The sequence below is a fragment of the Hippopotamus amphibius genome, chromosome 3 (genome assembly GCF_030028045.1).
Source record: "Hippopotamus amphibius kiboko isolate mHipAmp2 chromosome 3, mHipAmp2.hap2, whole genome shotgun sequence".
Classification (NCBI taxonomy): domain Eukaryota; kingdom Metazoa; phylum Chordata; class Mammalia; order Artiodactyla; family Hippopotamidae; genus Hippopotamus; species Hippopotamus amphibius.
The window spans coordinates 177095904-177116569 of NC_080188.1; the positions used below are offsets into that span (position 1 = coordinate 177095904).

At 34.2% G+C, this 20666-nt stretch overlaps 1 protein-coding gene across 3 annotated transcripts in view; it reads right to left on the reverse strand.

The window, feature by feature from the left end:
- Window positions 1-20666, reverse strand: part of SUCO (SUN domain containing ossification factor) — a 78560-nt gene that overhangs the window by 2734 nt on the left and 55160 nt on the right. Inside the window, exons 18-23 of one of the 3 annotated variants that reach the window (XM_057727338.1) lie at window positions 16967-18127; window positions 14141-14228; window positions 11267-11371; window positions 9587-9741; window positions 9043-9134; window positions 339-391 (exon numbers count right to left, since the gene is read on the reverse strand). In XM_057727338.1, the coding sequence (XP_057583321.1) occupies window positions 339-391; window positions 9043-9134; window positions 9587-9741; window positions 11267-11371; window positions 14141-14228; window positions 16967-18127 (1654 nt within the window). Of the gene's footprint in view, window positions 1-338; window positions 395-9042; window positions 9135-9586; window positions 9742-11266; window positions 11372-14140; window positions 14229-16966; window positions 18128-20666 lie in introns of all 3 variants that reach the window. The other 2 variants (XM_057727340.1, XM_057727339.1) reach the window with 2 other exon arrangements.

The window sequence follows — 20666 nt, forward strand, 5'->3', positions numbered from 1 at the left end:
ACGCACTGATAATAAAGAATGACTATCTGCCAGGGGTCAGCAGGTTTCTTCTGTAAAAGCCAGATAGTAAATATTTTAGGTTTTTCAGGCCACATACTCTCTTGCATATTTTACAACCCTTTAAAAATGGCTCCGGACCCATACAAAATAGGCCTCCCGCTATATATGGCCTGTGGGTCATAGTTCGCTGACTCCTATAAACATCTATGTTATTATCATGATTGAAAATAAACAGTAAGTTTAAGGAACACCTAAAGGTTTTATTAAAACTTTCAACCTATTTCTTCACCTACACCCACATCACACACCAATACACTTAAAAGGGAATAAAACATTACCTTTTTTTCTGGAGAGAACTTGAGGGGTTCTACAATGTACAAATCATTTGGGTCTACTAAAAGTAAGAAAAAGAAAAGCAGATGTAAAATGTAAAGTAGATTATACTATGATTAAATACTATAAATATTACCACTTTCTAATTATTTTCTTAACAGAACCAATGAATTTATAACACGTTAATCATATATTTATGCATTTGAAATTAGTAAGCCAAAAGCAACAAGTTAGGAGAGGGCACCATTCTTATTTTGGGCTTGATGGGTCATTATCAAATAACTTAAGTTTTTAACTTACTGTGTGGGCTATCAGCTATCGGCCAACACAGTAAGGATCCTTGTTTGCGCCAGCTCTACCCTCTTATGTGATAAGAAAAATAACTTCACCAGGTGAGCTAATACCAAACCTCTAGATCATCTGAGTATTTTTCTGAAAGACTGAACTCTACACTGCAAATATGGGTTAACTATGTGCAACAAGCAGTGACTGTGTATGAAAGCCAGTTAAAGGAACATACACACAAAAAGAGGTCTAAGAAAGTGTTTTCTGTTTATTACTATGATTTAGTGTTATCAAAACTATGATTTATTGTGATCAAAATTATGAACTCCAAAATCTTAAAATAGCTTGAATATGCAGTATCAGTGATCAAGCAATAATGAATAAGTACTAATTTACTCACTGGCATGGTGAGTAATTTAGAAATACTGGTTTTAGGTTTCTAAGATTTCATTACTTTAAGCACATTCATGACAGCCCCACACTGACAAGATAAACATACATATAAAAGAGGGGCTATGAGACTTTAGTCCTATTCAACCCACTAAAAGTAAACAATTTATGCAGGCAGAAGTTTATAAATAGCAAATTCACTATAAAACTTCATATATCAGGAATTTACTAATAACGATTCAATGAATTATTTTTTACATTATGTCTTGGAAATTTGTTGAGAAAGTCATCAAATATATAAAAATATCCAAAAATTCCTTTAAATAGTCATTTCTATCAGATTACTAATCTCATTCAAATTGCTTTTTTAAAAAATATGATGTCTACTTCTAGGAATGGTTGTTAATGGTTTTCAGATCAACCTCTCCACTGAAAGCAATTAAATATGAATTTTTTTTAAAATTACTAACAGCACAGAAAGGCTATCAAGACTACATAAGTAATCCCAGGACACAACTGAAGGAAAAGTAGGAATCCAGACAGTCAGGTGGAACACAGAAGTCATTTTTGTCCTGAGAGCTTGCTGCCGCTTGCCCAGCATCATGAGAGTCCATACTGAATATTACTAGCCTAGGAAAGGTCAAAATTTGAAGTACAGTTTCTACTGAATGCATATTACTTTCACACCATCGTAAAGTTGAAACATCGTTGTCAAACCATCATAAGTTGGGGACCACCTGTACATTATATTCCCCTTTCAACAAAAAATTATAAGGCAGTTAAAAAAGGGCAAACAGTCTGAAAAAACTAAACAAGCATCAGAACCAGAGTCAGATACGGCAGGAATGCTGAAATTATTAGGCGAGGAATTTTTAAAAACCATGATTAATACACTAAGGACTTAAATGGAAAAAAAGGAGATGACATGCAAGAACAGATGGATAATATAAGCAGAAAAATTCTAAAAAGTAATTAAAAAGAAATACTAGCAATCAAACACAGTAACAGAAATGAAGAATGCCTCTGATGGGTTCACTGTAGACTGGACACAGCTTAGCAAAGAATAACTGAGGTTGAAACTTCCAAAACTAAAATGTAAAGAGAAAAAAGAATTAAAAAAAAAAAAAACAAAACAGAATATCTAAAAACTGCAGGACAACTACAAAAGGTGTAACATACAAGTAATGAGAATATAGAAGGATAAGAATGGGAGAAAGGAACAGAAGCAATATTTTAAGTAATAATGACAGAATTTCCCCACATCAATGTCTGACAGCAACCACAGATCCAGGAAACTCAGAACACCAAGGACAAATGCCAAAAATACTACACTCAGGTCTATCATATACAAACTTCAAAAAATCAAACATAGGACTTCCCTGGTGGCGCAGTGGTTAAGAATCCGCCTGCCAATGCAGGGGTCACAGGTTGAGCCCTGCTCTGGGAAGATCCCACATGCCACGGAGTAACTAAGCCCGTGCACCACAACTACTGAGCCTGTGCTCTAGAGCCTGTGAGTCACAACTATTGAGCCCATGTGCTGCAACTATTGAAGCCCATGCACCTAGAGCCCGCACTCTGCAACACGAGAAGCCACCACAATGAGAAGCCCACGCACTGCAACAAAGAGTAGCCCCTGCTTACAGCAACTAGAGAAAGCCCACATGCAGCAACAAAGACCCAATGCAGCCAATAAATAAATACATTTATTTTAAAAATTAAAAAAAAATCAAAGATACAAGCTAAAATTGAGGAACTGTGGCCAATAGACCTGCTTTTGCAAGAAATGTTAAGAGTAGTTCTTCAGAAAGGAAAATAATATAGGTCAGAACTCAGATCTGCATAAAGAAAGGAAGAGCATCAGAGAAGGAGGAAGTGAAAGTAAGATAAAAACTTTTATCTACTTTTCTTATTCTTAATCCACAATATAACAATTTGTTCAAAACAATAATAGCAACAATGTGTTTGAGTATGCTTATGTAAATATACATGCTTCTATAGAAGTAAAAAGAATGACAGTAATGATATAAGAGATGGAAGGGAGAAATTAGGAATATTTTGTTATTATAAACTATTTTACTACCTGTAAAGTAGTATAGTGTTATTTGAAAATAGACTTGTATTAGTTAAGTGTATAGAACCACTAAAAAAGTTGCAATTTTTTTAAACATGTTATGAAAGGAAAAAAATGAAACCATATAATACGCTCAACTAAAACCACAAAAGGCAGAAAAAAAATGTGGAAGACAATAATAGGAACATAGAACAAGGGTAACAAGTATAAAACATAACAAATATGGCAAATACAGTTGGATTAATATCAATAATCACTTTAAACATCAATAGTCTAAACATACCAATTTAAAAGACTGTAAAAGTTGATCAAAAAACAAGACTCAACTAGATGTTGCTCACAAGAACCCTGCTTTAAATATAAAGATACACATATTATAGATTAAAGGTATAGGGATAAAAAAAGACATACCATGCTAACACAAATCAAAAGAAAGCAGGAGTGGTATATTGATTTCAGACAGAGCAGACTTCAGAGCAAGGAAATTTACTGAAAATAAAGAGAGCCACTACATGATGATAAGGGGGTCAATTCTCTAAGAAGACCTAACAATGCTTAATGTGTAGGTATCTCTCAGAGTGTCAAAATACTTGGGGCAAAAACTGGTAGAACGACAAGAAGAAACAGATGAATCTACTATTATAGGTGGAGACTTTAATACTCCTCTATCAGAAGTGGACAGATCCAACAAGCAGAGAACCAGTAAGCACATGGCAACCTCACTAGCACCAAATCCACTGCATTTCTACATACCAGCAATAAACACACACACACATAAAATGCATCTTCAACAGCATCAAAAAATATTCTAGTAACAAAACTCCCAAAAGTTTGACCTTTTTGGAGCAGAGAGATGCTATGTTCTTCCCAAATTGATCTGTAGAGTCAATGTAATCTTAATCAAAAGCCTAGTAATTTTTTGGTGAAACATTTAATAAATGATTCTAAATTTATATGGAAACAGAACCAATAATGGCCAAGAAACCTGAAACAAGTGAATCATACAAAATTTTATAATGGAACCCCTACCTAACATCATATACAAAAAAATCAATTCCAGGTAGTTTAAAAACCTAAAAATAAAAGCCAAAATAAACGTTTAAAATGTGAGAATACCATCCATAAACTTGGAGTAAAAAAAATTCGGTTTAAACAAGAGAGAAAAAGCACTAAACACATGAGGAAAAATTTTATAAATTTGATTATATTAAAGTTAAGAGCTGCTTCTCTTATTTGAAAGACTACATGTAAAGAGAGTAAAACACAATGTCTCAAGAGTAAAATAAGATATCTGCAACATTTAACCAACTAACAGAATCCAAATCTTAAAAATAACTATAAACTGGTATGAAAGAGATAACCCAGTAAAAGAATAGGCAAAAACCTTTAATGGCCAAGAAAGTCAAATGATTAAATGGCCTAAATAAACATGCTCAACCTCACTAGTAATCAGTTAAATGCAAATTACAACTGCAATAAGGTTAACAAACACTTTAAAACTTGACAATTCTAAGTGTGTGTTGGCAAAAATGTAGAATAACGGGAATTCTCATGGTACTGGTGGAAGGATAAACTGATATGACGACTTTGGAAAAGTCTGCCATTATCTTATAACTTGTAGATAAGCATACCCTACAACCCAGCAATTTTACATCTAGGTAATATTCCTAGAGAAACTCATGCAACTATGTGCCGGTATACAAACAAAGGGAATGTTTACAGCAGCATTATCTGTAATAGCCCCTGCTGTAAACAACACAGTAGAATGGATAACTACATTATGATCTAGTCAGTTACTGAATACTATACGATATTGAAAATGGAGTACAGTCATGTATATGTACCTTACAAATAGAATGCTGAAGGAAAGAAGACAAAAGAAAGAGTATGTATGGTATGATTCCATTTACCAAAAGCTCAAAACCAGGGAAAAATGAAATTATATTGTTGAGGACTCCAAACACTGATGGTAAAACTATTAACAAAATGAAGACGATGACTATTTCAAAAGTCAGGACAGCCACCTCTACAAGGAGCAATACCGAAAGTGCCGGCCTTGTTCTAGTTCTTGATCTGGGTGTTAGTTACACAGGTGTTCACTTTATAATTACTTTGCATGTTGTACATTTCAGTTTTATGCACTTTTTGGATTTCACTTATATTTCACAATAAAAATGTGTTACAAAAATTAAAATAATTTTGGCCCACCTGGCTAGTCAACAAAAGTGAGAGATGCAAATCAAAGTATAAGCTACAAAACACTGATGGAAGAAATTAAAGAAGGTACAAACGAATGGAAAGACATCTCATGTTTATGACTGGAAGACTTAATATTGTCAAGATATCCATACTACCAAAATGATCTACAGATTAAGCATAATCCCTATCAAAATCCCAGTAGCATTTTTTTGCTGAAATGCACTCTAAAATTCGTATCAAATCCCAAGTGATATTACATACGCAAAAAAATTTTGAAAAAGAAAAATAGAGGACTCACACTGCCTGATTCCAAAGCATATCACAAACCTACACTAATCAAAACAGTGTGGTACTGGTATAAAGACAGACATACAGACCAAGGGAATAAAAAAAGATCCCAGAAATAAACCCTCACACAAATAGTCAAATAGTCTTCAACAAAATAATCTTCAACCACTCAGTGGGGAATGAACAGTCTCTTCAACAAAGTGCTGGGAAAATGGATATCCACATGCAAAAGAATGAAGTTGAATCTTTACCTTATATCATATACAAAAATTAACTCAAAATGGATTAAGAACCTAAACATAAAACCTAAAACTATAAAATTCTGAGAAGAAAACATGAAAAACTTCATGACATTGGCATTGGCAATAATTTCTTGGATGTGACATTTAAAGTACAAGCAACAAAAGCAAAAATAGACAAATGGACTACATCAAACTTAAAAAGCTTTTGTGCATCAAAGGACACAACAAGAGTGAAAACGCAACCTACAAAATAGGAGAATATATCTGCAAATCATATCTGATAAGGGATTAATATCCAGAATATATAGAACTCTTACAATTAAACAATAAAAAATGTAACCTGATCTTAAAATGAGCAAAGGACTTGAATAGATGTTTCTTCAAAGATAATTTACAAATGGCCAACAACCACATGAAAAGATGCTCAATATCACTAATCATCATAGAAATGCAAATCAAAAGCAAAATGAGGTATCCCCTCACACCCATTAGGATAGCTACTATCAAAATAGGAAACAAGTATTGGTGAGGATATGAAGAAATCTAGAACCACTGTGTACTATCGGTGGAGCTGTAAAATGGTACAACCACTATGAAAAACACTGTAAAGGTTCTTCAAAAAATAGAACTACCGTATGATCCAGCAATTCCACTTGAGTACACAGTTGACCCTTGAACAGCATGGGTTTGAATGGTGTGAGTCCACTTATACACAGATTTTTTCAATAGTAAATACTATAGTACTACACAACATGTGGTTGACTGAATCTGCAGATACAGAAACTCAGATATGGAAGAACCAGGGATGTGGAGGGCCAACTATAAATTATATATGGATTTTCAACTGCAGAGAGTCTTGGCACCTCTAGCTCCAGCACTCTTCGAGGGTCAACTATATATCCAGAAGAACTGAAAGCAAGGTCTTAAAGAGACATTTGCACACTCACGTTCACAGCAGCATTATTTCACGACAGCCAAGAGGTAGAAGCAACCCAAATGCCCACCAACAGATGAATAAACAAAACATGATGTATATCTGTACAACAGAATATTATTCAGTCTTAAAAAAGAAAATCCTGTCACGTGCTACAACATGGATGAAACTTGAGGACGTTATGCTAAGTGAAATATGCCAGTCAGAGAAAGACAAATAGTATATGATTCTACTTGTATGAGTTATCTAAAGTGTTCAAATTCACAAAAAAAGAAAACACAATGATGAGGAGGGGAAAAAAAAGGCAGCTGTTTAAAGGATACAGAGTTTCAGATTTACAAAATGAAAAAGTTCTGGAGATCTGTTTCACATCAGTGTGAATATACTTAACATTACTGAACAATACACTTAAAAATTAAATTTTTAAGAGAAAAATTTCAAGATGGTAAATTTTATGTTATATATCTTTTACCACAACAAGAAAACAAGACATGGACCTTTCTCATAGATCTTAGGATTAAAAATAAGGCAAGTACAGGATGGCTAAAATCAAAGTAGACTATAATAAATGCCATAAGAAGAGATTTAATTCAAACAGAAGAAATAAACTAATGAACAGCAGAGTCAGAATTAAAGCTGGTTTCCTCCTTACTGTACTCAACTTTTTTAATTGTAGAGATGAACCAAGATGACGTAGTTGTTTAAAATAGAAGTAATTCTATTATCAGGTACAAAAGCCTACTCTATCTGGTCTTAAAGAGTTAAATAAACGGAAGAGAAACAGTAAAATAGGATTTCAACTAATTTAAAATAAGACTAAAAATGCTGAGAAGGAAAAACATCTCAACATATTTCCTAATCACATGAATACAGCTCAAATAAGTAATGCATATACACCCAATCAGAACAGCTAAAAGATCAACAATACTAAATGTTAACAGGGATGTGGAACAAATGGAACTCTCCAAAACAGCTGATAGGAGGGCAAATTCATACTACACTCTGCAAAACTGTGTGGCAGTGTTTACTAAAGTGGAATATACACAATCTTATGATCCAGCAATCCCATTTCTAGGTATATACCCAACAGGTGTGTGTTCATGTGTTTGATGAAAGATATGTAATAGGCTCAAACTGAAAACAGTCCAATGTAAATGACTGTGTAGTATGTCTGTGTAATAGAATACTATACAGGAATGAGAGTAAGCAAACTATAACTATACTCAATGACATGGTGAATCTCACACTATCAAAATACGTAGCGGCTATACTGAGAGGTGACAGATAGTGACTAAAAGAGCACAAGGAAGTTTCTGGGGTGCTGGATAACGTTCTGCTTCTTAATCTGGGTGTTGGTCACACAGGTATGTTTGGTTTGTGAAAATCCACCAAGCTTTACATATGATATACTTTCCTGTACAAAGTATACTTCATTTAAAAAATTCAGTTATAAAAAGACATAGCAAAAAGAAGGAAAAAAGAAAGAAAAAAGCACGAAGTAGGAAGAAATTTACTAGCCTTAAGTAAACACACATGTAATGGATTAAGTCTGTAAAGTTTTGTGATGACAGTAAATGAGAGAGGCTTAGGAATGAGTGCCTGACTTAATCAATTGAAACATGCTGCTCCGTTACTAAATCTTAAAGAAACAGAATCCAATTATTATTAAGAAAGCACTAGCTGAAATATATAATTAATTTGGTTTAAAATATACTGCTATGAAGATAAGTCTCTCAATAAGCACTAATTATAAAAAGTACTGATACAGGAAAACAGCCAATCAGTACAGATCCATTCATTTAAATTTATTCATTAAGTGTTAGACAATGGAATACTATTATAGACCCTGGGCTATAAAACAGAGAAAGACCCAATTTATTTTTCAGAAACTGCCTCACAGGCCTAAACTAGAGACAAAAGGGGTCCTACCTGTACAGGAAGAGGAGGCAGATTAAGCACAGGATACTATGGGAGCACATTCAGGTTTTCCATATCTGCTGAACTTTCTCAAACACCCCTTTCTAAAAAGAAATACTTCTAAACAGGAGCATGTGCAAACAAGGCTACCAATGGCTAATTAAACTAAACCCCCCACCCCACCCTCTGAGCTTTTAGGAACAAAAACAGATTTAAAGTGTGGAAATGGTAAGGTAGCTTTGACACTGCACAAACAAAGGCTACTTATACCCACTGTTCTGTTGCAGATGGTCGAGAACACAACATTGACATTATATTCATGCTAGAAGGAAGCTAGATTCATGTTTCTATATACATATTACACATCCACAAAAATCTACCTTCTTTCCCAGTTAACTGTAGAGACTTGGATCTGATGAGTGGGAATGAAGTTCTCCTTTTCAAACTCATATCATCATAGGAAGAAAAACACCTAACATTAAGAAAAATCAACATTGGGCACAATGAGTAAAATACACATACTTTATTCTACAGTTGGGGTTAGATGGACACTAGAGAACTATACATGCCACACAGGACTAATCTCTAAGGTGGCACTCCAGTTATTGATAATACATTTTAAAAAAATAATTAAGGATCATTCTCTAAAAGGTGCTGTATTAAAATACCTATTCTCCTCCTCCCCCTTTGAATTCCACATTCAAGCATCTTTCACACCATTTCAAGGGTTTTTATGTACTTATTAGTGTTTTCTCTATTACAGTCTACAGAACCTTCCAGAACCATAGGAACATCTCACTAGTTCCAATGATGTTTTTAACATTTGGGTTTCAAGATAATCATATGGGGAAAGAAATGATCTCAGTATCTTTTATTTGCTCAAATTTCTCAAGAGGAAAACTGTGAAATACAATGCTGACTTACCTTTTAGGGCTTGGATACTGATTACTTTTTGGAATTTTTGAGATATAATCTCCGTCAAATTGAGAAGTGTTTCGACAACGCTGCATACAAAGCATCAGTCCCAAGACAACACAGAGAATCAAAGATATGACAAGATAGCTTTGTCGATCTGAAACCTGAGATGAGAAGAAGGCTTAATAATAATAATAATAATTTGAAAATCATATTAGAAAAAATACAATGGGATCTAAAGTTCAAAGGACAAAAATTTTAACATTTTTTCAAAGTGCTTCAAAATCATAAATGCAGGGCATGCTCTTTGAAAATGTACTACAAAGGCAATGTTTTACTACCTCCCCCCTACAATTCTTTAAAAATTTTCAAACCTAAGGAAAAGTTTTAAAAATAGTACAATGAACATATGCATGCCTTTCACCTAAGTTCTCCAAACGTTAACATTTTGCCACATTCTTTTCATTATTTCATTTGTACTATTTCCTCCTTGGGGAGAAAAAAAAAATCATGCTCTTACCTATCTTTCCCATTTTACAAAACTAAACCACCAATTTCCCAGTGATTTAAGCCTGGGGATCACCCTTTAATTCCTCATGCGTCACATCCAATCTTTCAGCAAGGCTTGTCTTTCTACCTCTTAAATATATCCTGAATTCAGCAATTTCACACTGTCCTCCACTTCTAAAATCGTAGTCCAACCCAACATCACCCAGGCTACTGCAGTTGCTTCCTTAATTGGTTTTCTCCCCACTTCCACTCTCCCTGGTCTCTAAGAGGCAATTCTCCACAGAGCAACAAATAGGGAGTTTCTCAAAGTGTTGTCAGTGAGATGATTCATGTTTCTTAATGCTTTCCAATGATTTGCAATAATTACATAAAATTCAAACTCTAAATTGCTTACAAAGTTCTACATGACCAGGTCTCTGCCATTTTCCTGAACTCATTTCTTACCCTCACTTCGCTCATTCACTGTGCTCCATCCACACCAGCTTTCTTTCTGACCCCAAACACATTACACTGTTTCTAATCACAGGCCCTCTGCACTACTTCTGTTAATAACAGGCTTGTTCTGACCCTAGGCTCTGTGTGGATGCTAACTCCTCTTGAGCACTCACTTCTAATGCCACCTCCTCAGGTAAGCTTTCCAACATCACCCTATCTGAAGCAGCAACATTTTAAAGCACCACCAGTCCACACACACGTTTCATTCTCTACCCCACTGTCCTTCATATATATTTACTGTATGTATTCCCTCTCTCCCCCAGGTGAGAGGCCCTGTGAGGCCAGGGACTATTCAGAGCTGTATGCCTCAACCTAGGATTGGACAGCTCATACCTCACACACTGGTGGCTCAATAAATACTTCTTAAATCAATGAAAATTTTAAGCAAACGTTAAGCAACCTAATAAGCCTTTCTGAACTGAAAATGAAGTATATATTGCAACTACCAATGGTTTACAAAAGGCCTAATGGAATTGCTTTATAACTCTATTTTAGGTAAGACCTAAACTATGAAAGCCATGTTTTCCAAAAGATTATGATAATACATTCCCAAAACTTTAAAATGCCACATTCTGGTGTTCTGAAAAAGTTCTCTATAAATGACAATCTCCTTCGTTTAAAGTTCTTAGATATGAAGTCTGTCTTTATGACACTGTTTCCTAAAGTACCATCAAAAACAATTACCTCATGTTTTAATTCTGCTACTGTTGTTGATAAATTTGAAACAAGCTGTGTCATGTTGGTCAGTTGTGCTTGTAGCAACTGGATGGCTTCAGTTTGTCGCTGATCCTATAACAAAGGAAGAAATAAATATTTTCCGTTTCGTGTGTACATTAACTACATTATAAATTCAAATAAAATAATCTGGAAAAAAATGTTAAATTCCTCAGGGTGGGGGAACATATTAATAGGAAGCTCTTGATGAATGAATATTGTAAACGTGGACCAGAAATTTTAAAAAAACATAAAACTCTTCAAGAATCTAAGACTAGTCAACCTTCCTCCCCTGCCCTGAGAAAACAAAAAACAAAAAACCCTTTGTCATTCACTGCTACTATGTAGAATATTGTCTAATAGATGTTAATAAACTATTTTTCAAGTTAATATAGGCTCCATATGTATAAACCAGTATACAACAGTATATGCAAAACAGTCACTTTGTCAAGTGTGTTTTGTTTTTTTTTTAAACCAAAGCAGTCAATACAAAGACATGTTGAAAATTTTTTGAAGGATATTTCTGGATATAAAGCAGGCTCATACCAAGAAGCTTTTAAAAGTTTTATTTTACAGCGTATTAGGATGGAACTTAGGATGTCACACAGTCAAAAAAATTACAATGGATCATCTAGTCAATGCTAGGTTATCACCAGTGAAACGAAATTCATCAAGAACACCCATCTTTCCAGCTCTGAATTTTAGAAACTTTTATAAATCAACAAACATGTCTTTAAAATATCACTTGCATGCATATTTTAGAGACTTATGCAATATACTCATGGTCATGAACCTACATTATGTAAACTGTACTGAAAATTTCAACTTACTAGTGAATTTGGGAAGATGGAAAAGAGGGCAGGAAGAAGTCAAGGAAATCTAACACTCTAATTTAGGACCCTGTATGAAATAGCTACATAACCATTTATTGTTCTAAACCTAAGTTTTTCAAATTTAGATTTAAATAAGTTTTTCAAATTTAGATTTAAATAAGTTTTAAGTCTCAACTGTGTATGTGGGGATGGGGGTGGAAAGTAGGTGAATGTATAAAACTGTAACAAAAAGTTCACTTACTTCCCTCACTGTGATCCACTGTGGTACTTTCTATCCTACTTCATCTTTTTAAAATGCTGAATGTGATTCATTAAACTGTTTCTTTTGACTCACATTGGACAAACACTGATAATTTCTAGACAGTTTTGAAGGACAAGTTATTCCATTTATTAAGTGGGTTAACACTTCTAATCAAGATTTACTTCCAACAGTGTTAATGATACACAAGATTATTTAAAAGTACTTAAGTCTTTCATAAAGCATAGATGTTACATATTAAAGCAAAGAGAAAATACAGAGGGAATATATTAAAATTAATGACAAACTAAATAAATATCATGTTCATGGGCCAGAGGATTTAATACTATAAAGATGTCAATTCTCCAAATTGATCTATAAATTCAACACAATTCCAGTCAAGATCCAAACAAGTTTTTGTTTGTTTGTTTGTTTTTGGTAGCAACTGACAAGCTGATTCTAAAATCTGTATTAGCCAAATCTAGACTGGCCAAAATAATTCTGGAAAAGAAGTACAAAGGTGGAGGATTCACAATACCTGATTTCAAGAGTTCCTATAAAGCTACAGTAGTAATCACAACAGTGAAGTATAAGCAAAAAGACAGACAAACAGATGAACAAAACAGAAGAGAAGCCCAGAAACAAATCCACATGCATATGGTGCAATGATTTTTATTAAAAATGCAAAGAAAATTCAGTGGATGAAAGACAGTCTTTCCAACAAATGACACTGGAAGAAAGGAATATTCAGGTTTCTCAATCCATTCCTTCACCAAAAAGCACTTGGATCCATACTTTGTAACACATAATAATTAAACGTGATCATAAACCAAATGTAAAACTAAAACCATACAAATTCGTGAAGAAAACACAGGAAAACAATCTTTGCAACTCTGGGTTAGGCAAAGGTTCTATAAAGCAAAGAGAAAATAGGTAAACTGGGCTTTAGCAAATTAAATTCTGCTCTTCAACAGATGTTTAAGAGAATGAGAAAACAAGTAGTGGACTGGGAGAAAATATTTGCAAAGCATGTCTCTGATAAAGGACTTATACTTAGAATATGTAAACAACTTTCAAACTTCAACTGAAAAAAAAAGATGGGGGGTCTTTGTGTGGAACCACAGTTACAATGTGTCACAAACTGAGAGTAGCATGCAACTAAATTCTGCAACCTAAGGCCTCCTCACCTCACCTCACCATCCCCTGGTCCCAAATAACCTATTAGAAAAGTTAAGTATAAAATTTCTTCATCATGGTAACACACTATAAAAACTTATCAATGAACATCACATTTAATGGTACAATACTAACATCAATCCCTTAAAATCAACAAGATAGGGAAATGGCCACAATCATCAGCCCTATTGCATCATTCTACAACTCTAGGCAAGAGTTAAGAGGAAAAAAGAAGAAATAAAAAGGTACAAGGATTAAAAAGAAATAGAGCTGTTCTCATCTACAACCAATAAAACTGTCTACAAAGAAAACCACAAATAATTTTAGAGTGTAACAAAGTTGCAAAAAAGTCTACTGCACTTCTAAACACACATATTGTACATAACATACAAATCTTGAAATGTAATATGAGTAATGCTCAAGAAAATTTTCTCTTGGGGAGATACTGATGCTAAGAGCTAGAAAACATATTACAGCTTAATCATCAGTTATCAGGGAAAAAGTGAACCAACATCACTTATCCTTCTTACCAGAGAGATCCTACAAAATTCAATGGAAATTTAAATAAAAAGTAAATAAGACATGAAGATAACCAACCTGCTCCTCTGCTATTCTTGAAGTATTCTGAAGTTTTACTATTGTTTTATTGAAAGCCTTTTGCATTTCTTCCATTTGTTTTCGGTACCTATGGAGTAAGAATTGATTTAAATCGGTTTTATTTTCTTATTTATTAATTTGTTACTGGAAACACAATTCTGATTTCAATATATGAGACAAATCCATATTTCTAAAAATGACTTATTGAGGCCTGTGCCATACAGGAAAACTTACAAAGGTAAAATAAAGAGGTCCCTTTACCTCAACATCAATTCTATGCTCCTTACTGCTATAAAAGGTTTACTAGTCAAATATATAGTCAATTAATGACAAAGGATCCATGAACATACAATGAGGAAAGGATAGTCACTTCAATAAATGGTGCCAGGAAAACTGAACAGGCACATGCAACAGAATGAAACTGGACCCCTATTTTATAGCACACGAAAAAATTAACTCAAATGTATTAAAGACTTGAATGTAAAACCTGAAACAGTAGAACTCCTAGGAGAAAACACAGGCAGTAAGCTCCTTGACATCAGTCTTGGAAATGTTTTTTGGATTTAACACCAAAAGCAAAGGCAATAAAAGCAAAAAAAAAAAAACAAAAAACCCCAACAACAACAACAACAAAAAGTGGGACTACATCAAACTGAAAAGCTTCTACACAGCAAAAGAAACCATCAACAAAATGAAAAGGCTACCCACCAAATGGAAGAAAATAACTGCAAGTCATTAATCCTATAAGGGGTTAATATCAAATATACTGAATACATAAAGAATTCATACAACTTAATAGCATAAAAACAAACCAGTTTAAAAATTGGCAGAGAACCTGAATAGATATTTTTCCAAAGAAAACAGAAAAATGGCCAACAGGTAAAAGATGAAAAGATGGTCAACATCATTAATCAGCAGGGACATGCAAATCAAAATTATAATGAGTTACCTCACATCTGTTAAAATAGATATTATCAAAAAAGACAACATGTTGGCGAGGATGTAAAGAGAACCCTTGTGCGCTGTTGGCGGGAATGTTAAATCGGTGCAGTCACTATGGAAAACAGTATGGAGGTTTCTCAAAAAATTAAAAACAGAACTACCATATGATTTAGCAATTCCCCTTTTGAGTATTTATCTGAGGAAAACAAAACACACTAACTTTCTGAAAAGATATCTGCACCCCCATGCCCACTGCAGCATAATGTACAACAGCCATGACATGGAAGCAAACTGTCTATCAATAGAAGAATAGTTAAAGAAAATGTGGTATGTGTATACCATGGAATATTATTCAGCCATAAGAAAAAAGGAAGTCTTGCCATTTTCAACAACATGGATGGACCATGAGGGCATTATGGTAAGTGACATACGTTAGAGAAGGACGACTATTATATGATCTCACTTACATGTGGAATCTATATAAAAGAAAAAAAAATCTTGAACTCACAGATACTGAGAACAGACTGGTGAGTGCCAAAGGTAGGGTGTGGGGGGTGGGCAAAATTGAGGAAGGAGGTCAAAAGGTAAAACTTTAAATGAGTAACAGGAATATAATGTACAGCATGTTGATTACAGTTGATAATATTGGATTGTATATTTGAAAGTTGTTAACAGATCTTAAAACTTCTTATCACAAGAAAAAAACAAACAAATTTCTATGTGGTGATGATGTTACCCAGACTTATGTTAATCATTTAGCAATATATACAAATATCAAATCATTATGTTATACACCTGAAACTAATTTAATGTTATATGTCAAATACATCTCAATTAAAAGTTTTATTAGTGGGCTTCCTAGGTGGCGCAGTGGTTAAGAATTCGCCTGCCAATGCAGGGGACATAGGTTTGATCCCTGCTCAAGGAAGATCCCACATGCCTCGGAGCAACTAAGCCCGTGTGCCACATAAAAAAAAATAAAAAAAAAAAATAAAAAGTTTTATTAGTGATTTCTGTGGTTACTTTAGTGGGGCAAATAGGGTGGGGGTGGGGAGAGGCAAGAGCAGGTATGATATAGGCAGCACACACACCCACATAAAATCTGCCAATAAATTATACTTAATGAATTAAGAAGAAATCCCTTTTAGGATATACTGATGACCTTAGTGACATTTCATTAGTAGCATTTTAATTTAAGAGGAGAAAAAGGTAACGTTTCAGAAATTCTCGGCACTGAGTGTCTAGATGATTACAAAATGCTGGAAAAGCCCTAAGGACACTTGACACTTAAGGAATTAAAAAAAAAAAAAAAAGTAAAAAGGCTTAAAAAGTGGAGAACTGTGCCTAGGGTCTTCATCACTGCAAAAGCAAACTGGCACTACCTCTGGCATTTATGAGCACAAGAGCATAAATTATCACAACTAGAACTAGGATTCTGGGACTTGTTGAAAGAGTTCAGATGTTGCCTAATCATCTAGTTTAGTCTATTCTAGTCTTCACTTATTTAAACTCTTAAATAATACCTGGTCAAGTTCCACAAAGAGCTTTAAAGTCTATAGACTACAATTTTTCCCATGAGTGCTCTGGAAATCAAACAGCAAAAGTGGCTAAAGTTAAGCAACAGAAAGAAAGGAGAAACTGATTATAGATAATGCAAACTTGTTACCAGCCTAGTAACAGTAACTTAGTACTTCTAAAAAAGAAAATCAATTCTTAAAATCATTGATTAACATCCAAACAACGTTCTCGCTCCATTCCAGCTAAAGTGGTACTTATTACTATTATACCACAAGATAATTAAATCCTCTCCTCTAGTCACAGATTATACTCTGATACTTAACTCACTGTGCAAAGTGGATTGTGCTAATTCATAATAAAGCTTACCTTTGGCTAAGTTCCTCCAGATAGCGACCACTGAGAGACATGTTAACTTCTAAGGCTTTAATACGGTTATTAAGTCTCATAAATACTGACTCCTTTTGGTTTGATCCATGTACAAGATTTCCATTAGCATATCCTAAATCTGAAGAATTTTGCAATTCAGCGTAAAAGTCTGTAGCTGTCCTCTGTAACCCTCTTAAAAGGGCATCTTCTGGAGACTGTTCTTCCTCTTTTACTTCGGGTAATGAAGAATCCATGACAGGAGTCAAAATCTGCTTTGGTGTGTCAGCTATGTTCATTTTGGCTTCCCCATCTTCACTGTCTGGCACAGTAGCTGTGTTTATAGGTGGCACTATTGTTTCAGATAGCTTTGTGATAATTTGCATGGAGTTTATGTCTTCTTTTACAATATTATCCATTACTTCATCAAGTTTTTTGGTTTCATAGATCACAGTTGGTTTCTCTATAGAAGTAAAACTCTCAGACTTTTTTTCTGTTTCATTATCAACCTCAATGGAACTCTCTCGGGGAATTACCTGTGATGGTGTATGCCCTGCCTCATATTTAATAGCCTCAGACACTTCTATTTTAGATAATGAATTGATTTCTGGAGTAACATCTAAGGGAATAGACTGAGAAAGAGTTTGAGGATGGCTCGGTTCAAGTTCAATTGCATCTGAAGTGTGATTAATCAAATCTCCCTGATGCATACTACTTAAGTCACCTAGAACAATGGTTTCTGCTTCCTTTTCCTTACTCTTACTGTCCAGTTCTCCACCTGGAGGCTGCAATACTGAAACATCTACTGATTCTTCAGGAAGTACTAATGGTGGTTGAGCTGACACAAGATAGTCTTTTTCTTTACTCACAGCAGTTCTGCTGCGTTGCCGATAATGAGCAACTCTAGCTGAACACCATTTATATATGTATTCCGAAAAGCTAGAAACACAACAAATCGTGGTCAGTTCACTGCAAAATATTTGTGTCTCTGACTCAAACCAGGGTGACGTTTCATCCTCTTGTTCACCACTACCCAGAAGGGTCACAGTAGAAGGACTTGCCTCCTCTTCTTCTTCTTGAACTAGTTGTACAATGGGACTCTCTTTTGTAGTATCTGGTGATGATGGCTCTGTGTCATGTACGTATCCTTCGGTGTTCACAAACCTAGAAAAACATATCCATATTTATGTTTAAGGAAAATAAATGTATCATACATAAGATAAAAGGAAGGCTGGAAATACAGAAAACAGTCAAGTTTACTTTGGATGAATTGTTTCCTTTCAAATCACTTTCATTATAAAAACAGTATTATTCAGAAATAGCAATAGAAAGATAATTTATCAAGTGATGAGCCACATGATTCAAATCACCATATTTATCAAGTCAAATTTTTCTTTAATCTCTGTTTAAGAACTGTTCGTATGTGAATTCTTATACATTCCATTACTGAATTTATCATGTAACTCTTCCTCCCATAAATATTCACCAATATTACAAGCCTCATCACCCCTTATATCAGAAACTGAGCTACCCAGGGCTAGAACTAGAAGGCAAGACTCTTTATTACATATGCACTCTGTGCTTAAATATCCCACTTTCAAAAGGCAACTACAGTTGACCCTTGAACTATATGTGGCGACTCAGGGTGGCCAGCCCTCCACACCCACAGTTCCTCTGTATCACATCCACATATTCAACCAACCTAGATCATCTGTAATGTAGATTTACTAATGAAAAAAATCCATGTATAAGTGGACTTGTGCAGTTCAAACCCTTGTTATTCAAGGGTCAACTGCACATTTCTCAAAGATCATTTCTCTATGGATGATTTGAGGAATTTCAACATGGCATTACACACACACACACACACACGATAATCTGCTTTACAGAGAAGAAACATATCCCTACTCCCCAAAATAATCTCAGTATCACCTGGGCTAATTTTCAATCATTGAAAGCTAAATACATAAACAATTTTAATGACAATCCTGGCTAATAATAAACTAGTAGTGCCACTAACTCAGTCCTATCTTTGGGCTCTGGAATATGTGTGTAGGGTAGGGGAGAGTGGGGAATGCAGCTGGTGGGAACAGTGTTGTAAATTATAATATCTGTGGTCCCTTTGGGTGCAGCCTTTGCAGCACCAAAGGTATAATTTGAAAAAAACAAAGTAAATTGAATACCAAAAAGAAATCTTCATATGCAAATTCTCCTACTGTGAAACACTATTAAGAATGCCAGGAAATGTCTTCAAACAAAGCCTAATATCACAACAGCAAAAACAGGAATAAAAAAGGTAATATCTAAAAGCTGGACTTTCATCTTGTTGACAAAAAAAATAGTAAATGGACTAAAGTAAAACATAATTAGGCTATGCTTCCCTAAATAGATGATACAGATACAGATAGAGATATATAGTCTCTATACAGCATTTCTTACACATTCAGGTGGCATATTGCTTATTATCTACCAAATAAATTATGACAGTAAAAAGGAGGAATGTCTGAAGAAGGGGAGAGAAAAAAAAACTAAACTGAATTAATCTGGTAAAAATTAAGTTATATATCATCTATATATGCACCCTAATCAGAGTTACAGTTTAAAAAGTTCAAATCTGGGAAAAGAAAATAAGTCATCTTTTCATAATAATTTTAAAAGTGATACCCTATTATGGATTCTTTTGATTATTTTCTTTAGAGGATTACCATACAATCATCAAAAAGAATTTAAGACAAACATACATGAAGAAACATTGCGAAACAATTATACAAGAATACTTACTAAAAAACAAACTCTAATATAGAAAAGTAAAAACTGCTACATTAGCCTGATATCTTTCAACAAATGTTCATATATATATATATGAGTGAATATCTATATGTATATGTGTGTGTATATATGTGTAAAATGAAGTTAATTTCATTTAGTTTTGAAAATAAGCCATACTATGTGTTAACTAAAGAACTTAGTTGCAAAACTGGGACAGCTCCACATAATTAGAAGCACCAAGAATCTCTATACCAAAGAGATTTCTTAGGACCTTCTAGGAATCAATAACACATAATGCTATATTTTGCTCTAACCACCCAATGTGTAGTCACTTTTAGGATTAATACAGGAAAATACAAATTTGACACTGTGTGCTTCAAAGCACAAAAATCTCATTTTTTATTAATATAGTACTTAGGAATTATAGCTCAAAGCACTGCAGGTTTCATTACTTATTACCTTGAACTAACTGTTTCATGTTCAAATATCTTATCCCATTATGTAGAGTTCCTCTGAGAAAAAGGGCTGTCAAAGTTTACAGGGAGTATAGCTAATGAAATATACATAAGTTAAATATATAATAACTATACCCAAATTATCCCAATTATTGTCCCAATAACCCAAATCATTAATGAACCTATCTATTATAGATCAGAAGTTGAGGCACCAACAAACCTTAATCACCTCTGGTAAAAAGGACCAAATGAGGTTATTTTATGTTACCTATGCATCTACATCCCTGCCCGTAGTGCCCACTGCCACCTGGGGAAAGACCTATGTCATTCAATTTCAGAAACTGAACACTGTAAGAGTATGCTGCTGTGTGACAAACACATCATTTAAAAATCACTGCTCTAAGTGTTTCAGGTGCCCTTTATAGCTTTCTAGGGGCAGCACAGATATACACTTAATCAAGACTTCTAAATTTGAACTT